At 32.0% G+C, this 12,603-nt stretch overlaps 1 protein-coding gene across 1 annotated transcript in view; it reads left to right on the top strand.

The window, feature by feature from the left end:
- LOC134246581 (uncharacterized) overlaps positions 1 to 12,071 on the top strand; it is a 46,251-nt gene extending 34,180 nt beyond the window's left edge. The window contains exons 4-8 of the mRNA XM_062728970.1: positions 5,457 to 5,588; positions 5,750 to 5,800; positions 8,138 to 8,255; positions 9,220 to 9,322; positions 11,518 to 12,071. Coding sequence (XP_062584954.1) covers positions 5,540 to 5,588; positions 5,750 to 5,800; positions 8,138 to 8,255; positions 9,220 to 9,322; positions 11,518 to 11,835 — 639 coding nt within the window. The 5' untranslated portion in view covers positions 5,457 to 5,539 and the 3' untranslated portion in view covers positions 11,836 to 12,071. The remainder of the gene's footprint in view (positions 1 to 5,456; positions 5,589 to 5,749; positions 5,801 to 8,137; positions 8,256 to 9,219; positions 9,323 to 11,517) is intronic.
- The last annotated feature ends 532 nt before the right edge of the window (positions 12,072 to 12,603 follow it).

Here is a 12,603-nt window from a genome sequence, read left to right as displayed (position 1 = left end):
ACGGACGAATTAGAAATTCGTTTGGACGAATTAGTTATTTGTTCGGACGAATTAGATATTCGTTCGGACAAATTAGAAATTCGTTCGGACGAATTAGAAATTTGTTCGGAAAAATTAGTTATTTGTACGTAGGAATTAGAAATTCGTTCAGACGAATTAGAAATTTGTTCGAACAAATAAGTTATTTGTTCGGAAAAATTAGATATTTGTTCGAACAAATTAGAAATTCGTTCTGACAAATAAGTTATTTGTACGGACGAATTAGAAATTCGTTTGGACGAATTAGTTATTTGTTCGGACGAATTAGATATTCGTTCGGACAAATTAGAAATTCGTTCGGACGAATTAGAAATTTGTTCGGAAAAATTAGTTATTTGTACGTAGGAATTAGAAATTCGTTCAGACGAATTAGAAATTCGTTCGGACGAATTAGTTATTTGTTCGGACAAATTAGAGAAATTGTGAACAACTATCAGGACACCGCGAATAATGTGCGGTTTGCACCAAGACGTTTCATTTTATTTTGATTCTTTGCAAATTAACTTTAATGAACAAGATTATCAATAAATACATGTATTTTGAAGATAAGTCGTTTTAATGTTGATCTCTTTCTTAGGATTTTTATGTACATATTCACTACCATGCAGTTATTAAACATGACATGTGAATGATTTTTGAAATACATTTCTGATACATATGTCGCCGATTTGTAGCTGAAATATTGCCGATTCGACGTAAAACATTTAATCAATCAATCTGATACATATGCGGTGTATAAAATGATTAAAAGGTCCCCATTGAGTTTTTAATTAAATATTCCTGTTTGTGAATTTAGAAAACTTCACAAAAATGAACCTGTTCGTATTGATCCTAGGTTGTTCACATGACTCGCGAGCCGATGAATTACGAGGTCAACCGAACAATCTGGTATATTCCCTAATCCATTGATTTTCAGAGCATAATTATAGCCCCCTCCCGTTTTTGGAGAGGTACAGGTAGTCGAACGAACTATTTAATTTCACTTTCAGCATTTCTTAATTTTGTTTTTACGCTTTTACAGTTGAGTACCAGTTCGAAGGTTTGATAGGCCAATGACTCACATAGAAAGGGAAATTATGAAAGCAATCCCTTTTACGGGGAAAATAAATCATGAATGAATATCAAAATATTTTCAAGTAACAACCCCCTCCTCTATTTAAAAAACGATCGATTGTCTTAATCATTGAGAACCTTAACTTGCATTAAATTATGATGTGTTTTTAAATTTTACTGCACTTTCTAGGATTCATGTATTCATCTATTTTTTATCCTTTTCCCGGAAAGGGGCGTGTGTTTAATTTGGTCAATATTATACCTGCATGTTTTAATTCATGCGCTTTTCCGATATCTAAATATAAAATAAAATTCATATAGATACTTAATAATAGTTTTTTACGATCTTAGAAAGAATACATTGGGTATGGACTTATGAGATTCCCTCTTTTTGTTCCTTTATCACAAAATACTTAAATGTGGGAACAGCGGTATAGAAGGAAATCTACAAATGTCCTAGCTAGTAAGCCCCACCTTAAAAAAATTAAGACCCTCGAATAAGAGGCTCGATATTTTGAGTCTGAATTTTATTCAATATAATACAATGCAGCCAAGTAGCATCGTTTTTGAAAGTGGGGGGAGGGACTGAAAAAAAAATAGCTACCTGAAAAGTTTACAAACAAAAAAAGGGGGTGACTCAGGAAAAGTTGCCCAAAGTTGACAGTCCTATTTTGTGGAGTTGGGGGGAGGGTGGGGGCTTACTTTTTCAATGCCAATTTTTTCCCGTACCAATTGCCTGCAGTAGGAGTAAAACCTTAAGGAGTGGATCTCATCATTTCAAAGAAGCGGTAACTGACCACTGGCACCCCAGTGTTAGTCAGGGATGGGAGTGAAAAGATGTTTGATAAGAAGTAACTGACTTTTTGAATTTACTAGTGGGCTCTCAGAAAATATACTTTCAGAATGGCAGACTTTAGGCCTATAATATATACCGGTATAGATCCATTATTTCCGAATATTTACAATCAATATATCCGACTTTAATATCACATGTCTAGTTGCTACGTGTGTATGTCATGGTCCAAAGAGCTATTTATGTATTAAAAAAGGATGAATCCTCCTGATTAGACAAAGTGTATATCTCTCTTTACAGAATAATTTGTGCAAATATCTAATTTGTCCGAACGAATTTCTAATTTGTCCGAACAAATATCGAATTTGTCCGAACAAATAACTTATTTGTCCGAACAAATTTCTAATTCTCCGAACGAATTTCTAATTTGTCCGAATGAATATCTAATTCGTCCGAACAAATAACTAATTCGTCCGAACAAATTTCTAATTCTCCGAACGAATTTCTAATTTGTCCGAATGAATATCTAATTCGTCCGAACAAATAACTAATTCGTCCGAACGAATATCTAATTCGTCCGAACAAATAACTAATTCGTCCGAACGAATATCTAATTCGTCCGAACAAATAACTAATTTGTCCGAACAAATAAAAATATTTTTTTTTACCTGGTCCTCCAGCGGCGCCGTAAAATAGCTTCCTATCATTGCTGAAAGTTTCCTGAAAAACTGTCGAGGCGTTCTCGAGAAATCGTCTGCACAAACTCGGTAAGAAAAAAAATCAGTAAAAAACGTGATTAGAACTCCAAGTTAAGAAGAATACAAATAATGTGCAAAGAAAAAACAAGCATTAAATTTATTATTATACATGTATTTATCTTATCTCACGCTACAGCTCACAATGTCTTTCTTTATAAAGTACCTAAATTTAAATGTCCCCGCCCATTTTCATGTAATAAAGAAACCGTACTCTGTTCGTAAGAAAATGTTCCGGATTTTGTATTAAAGATAGGTGTTGGAAAATGGCTTGTATTTCTTGATATTCAAAGTTATTGGTAATGATTGCGCAACATTTTAATGAGAAATACTATGTTATACATCATGAAAATAAAAATGATTCTGTATCCTCAGGTATATTCTGTAAAATAAGGGCAAAAAGCTATAGGAAGAATATTGTACTTTTTGTATATTTTTTATATTGTAAGTACCAGTCTAATCGTGTACAAATTTCCTACTTTCACACAAGTTCTATGAATGTAATATGCGTCTTTTATCATTGGCACAAGTTTGTACAAAGTTAGGCTCATGGTAAACAAAAGCTTTGAAATGAATGACCGTTCTCGATTTACTATAGAAAATCACACATGTCGGCTGACCCCTGCCACATCCTATGGTTTTGTTCTTTGTATATTTCGTGAATTTCAGCGGTACACATTGTTGATTCTTACGGTGAAAATATCAGTTAATGATTTGGGATGAAAAATTTGGCATAATTTGATTGTTTATTTTTTTCACAATTACCGGGGCCCATAAGTTCACTCGTACTTTGAAAAATCGCGATCACCCCTGTTTTTAATTTGTCCCGGCCCAAGATTACCTACCCATTTTACAAACACTCTCAATCTTATGGGTAAATATGTGAAGTCCTCAAGGACCGATAAAGGTTTCAAAATTTAGAAAAAGCTAATCGATTTCCGTTCTAGTTGATGGCTTTAGACCACATGCGTGTAGTATTTTGTTTCTTATATATTGCTTTAGTTTTACTTAATACTTTAAACACGTGGAGATACATGTACAAGAAACAATTTTATCGTTATCTATGCAGCATGAATTACGGAAGCATTTTCAGTTTTTTATCTAATAAAAAATCCAAATTATGAAAATGTTTGTTCGTAGTTTAAAGTCTCTCTCGAGAATTTTTCAATCATATGGAGACGCTGCTAATTGTCAGTGGAAAGCCGCAAATTTTCAGCTATACTTAGCACTCAGGACCACTGAGCAGTAAGAGATTTTATATTACTTTTGCTATCATTCAAGTACTGCGACAAGACAGTTTATCAGTCTCCACGTCCCACAGTGGGATTTGGGTCTCCGACGGACGGATCAATCTTTTACTCCTCGATTCTGGAGTGAAATATATTGAAATAACAAACTGTATTCAAGATCAAATGTCCATAAAACAATACAAAATAGGAGCAGAGCAAACAAGGGCCTCAAACATTATAGGTAGAATCAGGTGCAGACACTATACCAGAACGCCACAAAGACGACTTATTATGAATATGAAATCACTTGAAAATGAGACGAAAGAAATTTAGCATCGGTGCAGACATATTTTATGCCAGGTAAATTTCAAAAACCTGACTGGGGTAAGAGTAACCGAGTTCAACATAATATACAATTTTATATGGTAACTTAAATATATTCAGCACAGCCTTCTCATAAAATAGCGCGGACCTTTGTCTATTTTAAGCTTTTTTTTTTTTTTAATTCGGGATTTCTTGTAGTCGAAAGATTAAAAAGTTTTGGGTTGTTCTGTTGCATCTTCTCTGCAGTATCTATCCCACAACAGCACTGTTTAGAACAGATTTTCTTGAAAGTCAAACGCATTTGCTTGGCATCTTCTTTTTTCGTAAAGGAGAAGAATTATCAGTGTGCAATTAGGTCGATTTGGACCAGTATATAGAAAATCCATTGTTAGCGTCTGCAAACTACTGATTATATATCTATCTGAGCTATAATGACGTTGCAAATGCTTCAGGAATAAAAATGAAGTATGATTGAGATAGGATTTTGCTTTTCATGTACGTTTTCGTGAATTTCGCCCTAGGGCAGGGGTGTCCCTAAAAATGTTATAAATTATTCCTGAGATCTTATGCTATCAAGTTTTTTTAACATAATTTAGAGTCAAGACTGCCTTGAAGAATTTTTCTCCACAAAAATTTATGCCAAAATTGGTTTATTAGACAAAATGTTGTTTTGGCAACCTATATGGAGGTTTACTTTATTGTGCAATTATTATCTTTTTTATTTGCATAAAATGCATATTTGAAAAATTTAGACAAATATACGATAGAAACAACTAACGAACATTGATTCTGAAATGTGACTTTTTCCGAATTCCAAATACATCCTTTAGTTCTTATATACATGCATCCAAGGAATCAAACGGCATCTTTATCGATAGATGTGAATCATTCGTCAATAGCAGGTTTAAATTGGTACACAATGACAACACTTACAGTGTATGCTTATTTTTAAAAATATTTTTCTTCAACTTCTTACCTGATAATTTTTTTTCTTTTATTGAACATTTAATTATTGATTTAATTATCTTGTAGAATCGAAATTCGATAATACAATGTATGTGTTTTTCCCGGGATGAAACGGGCAAATTTTAAAGACATTAAGAAAGAGTGTAGTATCGTACACATTCAAGACGTTGAGATGTGCATTTGCAAATCAGAATATTTAGGATTTGGAGTTAAATGTTTGTGTATCTCTTTCAATTATCTTTTTTTTTGATCTGGTGTGTTATTAATATATTAAAGGGTTATTATGAATAAAATCAGGAAACCTTAAACTTAACCAGACCTGTGAGCGACATGAACAGTGCACTGCTGTACAAGACTTGGAATGTCAGAATGGAACATGTATGTGTCGAGATGGGCACGTAACTGTTAATGAGACTTACTGTAAACCAGGTAATTATAGCATATTCATACAATAAATATCAATATTGGATATTTCTTAAATAATTCATTTGTAAAAAGACTTAGATATATGCTCCATATTTAAGTTCTTATTCACATAAACAATCCAGTATAAAATTATATATTTAATATAATTTTTATCATTATCTCAGTGGAAATAAATGGAAAGGAGCCAGCCAAAATGTTTTTAAATCAAGAACAAGGTTAGTACTTTACCTTCACTTCATCAATAGTTAAACATTATCATGATTTTAATATTTCTATGGAACATACAACACTTTATTGTGGTATCCTTTCACAGGATTCTGTTTGTGTAGGACGTAATTATAAGAATGTTTTACAGTAACTTATTTATTTAATCATTTGAACGGTAATTAGATTTTCTATTATGTTTGTGTCGTTAGATATTTATCCCTTAAAAATAATTGCATATTGAAAATAATACTCACACAATTTGAACATAGAACTGTCTATCAATTGCATAAAAATTTAGGGGACAATAATTTGATATTCATGAAGCTGAGGGAGAAAGTGAGATCTAAATTTATTAAAAAAGGAAAGGTAAACAAACTTTTATTCGCGTGCAAAAATTATCTGCGAGTTTTGTGACCTACTTTTGCTTTAGAGAATATACAAAATAGAATGTACGAAATCCAGAAGAAAAATCCTCAAAATCAATAGAATGTTTAATAAGCTTTAATCATCATGTGTAAATGCTAAAATCTCAACAAAAAAAATAATAAATTAAAAAAAAAATAAAAAAGAGGATTTTGATCCTTTTTGCCTTCTGCCTTCCAACTTCAGCCGCTGTTTAATTTAAACGAACATTTATAATTCAAGGTACATGAATGATTTAATTTTCAAACACTACATATTTACAGTGTTGTAACTAATATTGTTTGGTTGTTTAATTAGTTGTAGTGCTAAAATTTATTTTGCCCTTGTTTTTTATAATTTCTTAACGTTTTTCATTTGTGTTTATGTAAAGACGGGGATCGGATCCGGAAAACCAAAATTTGACAATTCCTATTTATCATGATTTTCGTTACTTATGGTGCTTATATAGATATCAATTGTTAACCTTGTAGTACAACCGACTTAAAGCACATCGACAGATCAGACGAATTTCAAAGCGGTTCAGATTTCTCTCTAAAAACTGATTATAAACTTCAAATGGAACATGTAAAACTCTAAATATGTAGTGTTTTGCAGTTTAACATAAGTTCTAGTTGTTTGTTTTGTTTTTAGCTCGCCTGAGCCAAAGGCTCAAGTGAGCTTTTCTGATCACAATTTGTCCGTTGTCTGTCGTCGTCGTTGTCGTCGTTGTGAACTTTTCACATTTTCAACTTCTTCTCAAGAACTGCTAGATCAATTTCAACCAAACTTGCCATAAAGCATCCTTAGGTAAAGGGGATTCAAGTTTGTACAAATAAAGGGCCACGTCCTTATTCAAGCGGAGATAATTGGGAATTAATGAAAATATGGTGGTATCTTTTAAAAGTCTTCTTGTCAAGAACCACTGTGCCAGGAAAGATGAAACTTATGGGGAAACATCCTCAGGTGGTGTAGATCCAAGTTTGTTCATATCATGAAAAATGGCCGACCAAAGTTTTATATAGAAACATATAGGAAAATTCTTTAAAAATCTTCTTCTCAAGAATAACAAAGCCACAATTGATCATATTCATATGGATATGAATATTCATATTCATATTCATATTCATCCCCATGGGTGTAGGGTGGTGCCAAAATGGCCGACCAAAGTTTTACATAGAAATATAAAGGAAAATTCTTTAAAAATCTTCTTCTCAAGAATAAAAAAGCCATAATTGATCATATTCATATGGAAAGATCCACAGGTGGTGTAGATTCAAGTGTGTTCATATCATGACCCCCGGGGGTTAGGCAGGGCCAAAATGGCCGACCAAAATTTTACATAGAAATATATAGGAAAATTCTTTAAAAATCTTCTTCTCAAGAATAACAAAGCCATGATTGATCATATTTATATGGAAGCATTCTTAGGTAGTGTAGATTCAAGTTTGTTCAAATCATGACCCCCGGGGGTAGGACAGGGCCAAAATGGGTTCCAAAGTTTTACATAGACATATAAAGGAAAATACTTTAAAAATAATCTTATCAAGAATAACAAAGCTATAATTGATCATATTTATATAGAAGCATCCTTAGGGAGTATAGATTCAAGTTTTTTTTCAAATCATGACCCCCGGGGGTAGGGCGGAGCCACAATGGCCAATCAAAGTTTTACATAGACATATATAGGAAAATTCTTTTAAAATTATCTTATCAAGAATAGCAAAGTCATGATTGGTCATGGGACTACTTTTGGATATAAACTATTTTATAATGAACCAATATCTACCTTTTCCCAGCCACAGTGCTCAGGTGAGCGATGTAGCCCATGGTCCTCTTGTTTTCTCTGTTTCCTTTGTTTTATGACTTCTTCACATTTTTTCTTCATCCCGAGGAAGGGATAGGGCTTACCGAAAATTTGACAGTTTATATTTTTTAATTTATAGCAAATGGAATAGGAGCTACAATAGGAGCTGTTTTCGGGGGATTCTTTCTAGGAGTAGTATTAAGTGCTCTCATTACATACTTAATATCCAGAAGATATATGGCCAACATACAAAAACGGTTAGTCTGCTCCTTTTTAGTTACATTGATCATTTATATCAGTTATATTAGATGACGCATACGCAGACGATAAAAAATATTTTGATAATTTACATCACATTTAAAATTGTGGAACTTTTGTTTAATTTTAAATAACAAGGACAACGACATTTTTTCATGCTTATGGCCCCTGATTATTTCTAGAAATATACCAGAACGAATTTTATATTTAACTGATATCTTTTTATTATCAAGGTATAACATATAAGATAACTTTTTGAATAAAGAAATTTTATATTAATGAAATAATTTCCATGAATATTTATAAACAATATTGGTTTGAACAATAAGCGTTTTAATTATTCCAGTCCTAATTTCCTCTGTTAATTCTTCAATTCTTACCCATTTTAATTCTCGTTTTATAAAAATCTGAATAATAAGAACATTAAATTATGTATAAACTCATTTTTCTTGTGTAAACCTGATGCTGCTGATATCTATATTTTACTTGGCCAGTAATCAAGTTTTAAAAACAGGTTGTTCGCAATGGATTTTGTTCATATTTTCAATTTTTTTTATTGCAAATTCAGCTAAATTATTTGAAATAATACATCGGTTCTGGCCTTTAACTTAATAATATTTGCAATTTGTTGTTAAAAGTCACATAAAATCATAACGTTACGAACAAAATTCCAATAAAACGTTTTTTGTAAAAGGGAAATAATTATTATTTTAGAATTTCCCCTGCTTAATTATAAATTTATTTCTGTTCTTCTTCCATATTGAGTTACTTCAACTAGAAAATATTATATATCATATGGTCATTTCAAGCATTTCGACGAATTTTTTATGCGAGGCTTTGTATTTACTTTTAAACAAACTTTACGCTCAATACTCATACAGTTGAAAAAAAACAGTGTTATAAATTATTTTTATTCTATTAATTTAACTTTGTACAAGTTTTTTTCTCTGTTATATCACACAGTGATGAGACAAGTATAAAATTTGACGGACATAGTACCCACATTGCACCAATATCTGAAAGCAACCGGACTCAGTCAGCAAAAACTACGGAACAGACTTATCAGGTATTTAAATTGATGTTCACATTGTAATTTTCATGAAATATTCTGTTATTTAAGTATAACTTGCAAAGGGAAAGCTTGGGCACATGGAAATCGTATGTTTGTTTTTAAATTGTGATATATATCGTATGAAATGAAATGCATTTTGATTATTAGCTCACCTGAGTCGAAGGCTCAAGTGAGCTCTTCTGATCAAAATTTGCCCGTCGTCTGTCGTCGTCGTCGGCGGCGTTGTCGTCGGCGTAAACTTTTCACATTTTTCATCTTCTCAAGAACCACTGGGCAACCAAACTTGGCACAAAGTATCCTTAGGTGAGTGGAAATCAAGTTTGTTAAAATGAAGGGCCAAGCCCTTTTCCAAGAGGAGATAATTATGAATTAATAAATAATTAATGGCATTTTTCAAAAAAAAAAAAAAATGAAACTCATGTGAAAGCATCCTCATGTAGTGTAGACTCGCGTTTGTTCAAATCATGAGCCCCAGGGGTAGGGTTTGGGCCACAATGGCCGATCAAAGTTTTGCAGAAGAGAATAAAGAAAAAATCTTTAAAAATCTTCTTCTAAAGAACCACTGTGCCAGGAAAGATGAAACTCATGTGGAATCATCCTCAGATAGTGTACATTCATGTTTGTTTAAATCATGACCCCTGGGGGTAGGGTGGGGCCACAATGGCCGATCAAAGTTTTACATAGGAATATATAGGAAAAATCTTTTAAAATCTTCTTTTAAAGAACCACTGGGCCAGGAAAGATGAAACTTATGTGAAATCATCCTTAGGTGGTTTAGATTCACGTTTGTTCAAATCATGACCCCTGGGGATTGGGGGGGATGGGGCAAAATGGCTGATCAAAGTTCTACACAGGACTAGATAGGGAAATCTTTTACAATTGTCTTCTCAAGTAATCAAAGCCATGATTATGATATTTATGTGGAATCTACCTCAGGTAGTGTAGATATCGATTCTAGTTTGTTTAAATCATAACCCCCAGGGATAGGGTGGGCCACTATTGGGGACCCGAGTTTTACATTAAAAAAAATATATATATATATATATATATATATATATATATATATATATATATATATATATATATATATATATATATATATATATATATATAATCTTCTCAAGTATAGCAGAGCCATTATTATTTATAGTAGTATTTATATGGAAGCATTTTCGGGTAGTGTAGAATTAAAATCGTTCAAATCAAAATCACCAAGGGTAGCATGGGGCCACAATGGTAGATCAAAGTTTTACTTAAAAATAAAGGAAAAAATCTCAAAGGCAGAAAAGCTATGTTTAGCCATATTGACATTTATAAATATCCTCATGTATTGAAGATTTTAATTTATTCAAATCATGGCCCTTTGGTTTAAGGAGGGAAACAGTGGGGAATCAAATTCAAATTATTATGAAGTTATACATAGGAAGAAAATGTTTAAAAACATATTATTATCAAGAACAGCAAAGTCAGATGCTGTAGTAATATGAAGGCAATCTCAAGTACATTTAGTATTAAAATTCAAGCCCCCCCCCCCCCTTTCAGTGAACCTTTCAGTTTTGATCTGATTTGTGCTTTTTCCTAGCTGATTTGCTCAGGTGAGCGATGTGGCCCCTCGGCCTCTTGTTCTAATATTGTAGTTTGTTATCACTAAAAATAAAGCCGTTGAAGACATTATTTAATCAAAATATTAAATTGAATTGTCAATGCAAAATTAGAAAACCAGATTCATCCTTTCTTATTCTTGTCCTTTAAATGGTCGGAATTTTAAAAAAAAGTTCAAAAAACTACCAGTAGATAAAAAGTAAAATATATTGAAAGTCTCGACTTGCCAGATTGTGTTTTAAGAAATGTCTAGGTTTACTGAATTATTGCTGTTGTTTGAGTTGTTAAAAATATAAAAAAAAATCTTGTACAATTTAATTGAAATAACGTTTGAAAACTTGATTAATTTGTTTTCGTTTCTACAATTCATCACTAGTCATCTGGTTGCTTCATAGAAGTATTGTTCTTGGAACGTTACAAGATAATGCATTCATATTTAAATTATTTTTAACTGTCTACGTGATATCTATCTACTAAAGGAAATCTGAAAGATTACAGAATCGTTTGAAAAGTAAAATACTGACACTTTTTGCAAATTGATTAATGCACGTGTACTAGTGTATGCTAAAAGATCATTTATTTGGTAGCGAAAGATCGTTAATGTTCCACCCTACTCACCTTCAATGGAATCCCCAATGTACAGTAACGTTAAAGAGGCTAAAACATCACAGATGAAAGAAGAAGATGTCTACAACCATCTTCACGAAAAAGAGCATGAGGAACCGGAGAACGTATACAACCATGCTTCCTGTTCCTCTGGTCTGACTACGGAAGCCGATTACGGCCATTTAAATGCAGGACGAAGTAATGAAGGAGTTGTCTTACCTGAAGACGATGTGTATGCTCATACGGAAGCGGCGAATCACGATAACTATTTTGTCCTTGAAAATCAAAGTCAAATCTGAAGCAAAAAATTTGCATTTTTTTTTATATCTTTGTGAATTAAAATGTTTCTTTTGACTTTGTAATGATTTAGAGCAGATTTTAATGGATGTTTTGTACTGCCATAAAGAAATGTTTATTACATTAAAATATTTCAGAAGAAACTATAAGAACAGATTATGAAGACCATTTTTGTAAATTTAAATGTTCATTTCATTTTGTTTATTCAAATTATTGTTAGAGAGATGTGGTTTTAATGACTAAATATTTGTATGGACATTTTTAATAAGACTGATTTTTTAATTTAATAATTAAATTGAATAGTGTTATTATTTTTAGTACTTTTTCTTAAATATTTATACTTTATTCAAATTTCTATTCACATTGTGCATCAATTTTGTCAATTGTATTCGTGTGAATATAAAAAAGCATCAATTATTACGAAATTAGCTATTTTAAAAATACTTTCATGTTTTTGAATCATTGCGTTTCATCTTGATTTTCGTTAGAAAAATACGAGAACAAAAACACTCAAAATCAGTAGTACTTTAAAGAAAATAGAACCGAACATGTTGACTACTTTTGATTTTGCAGAATGAACGCGAAGTGACACAAGTGTTTATGAAATTTCTGTGTGTATACATATGTATGTTTTTAAAAGAATTTTTTAAAGAAATCATCTTGCCTCTTTTATCTTTAACACATCATTGTTTTCAAAATGTTTATACATGACATCCGGCTTGAAAAGTGGTTGGGTACATAGTGATCGGAGTTTCTGTCCGTCCTTCTCT

The sequence above is a fragment of the Saccostrea cucullata genome, unplaced genomic scaffold, assembly GCF_032062105.1.
Source record: "Saccostrea cucullata isolate Sc308-1 unplaced genomic scaffold, CSIRO_AGI_Scuc_v1 ctg2222, whole genome shotgun sequence".
NCBI lineage: Eukaryota > Metazoa > Mollusca > Bivalvia > Ostreida > Ostreidae > Saccostrea > Saccostrea cuccullata.
This window is presented reverse-complemented; position numbering and strand designations above follow the sequence as displayed.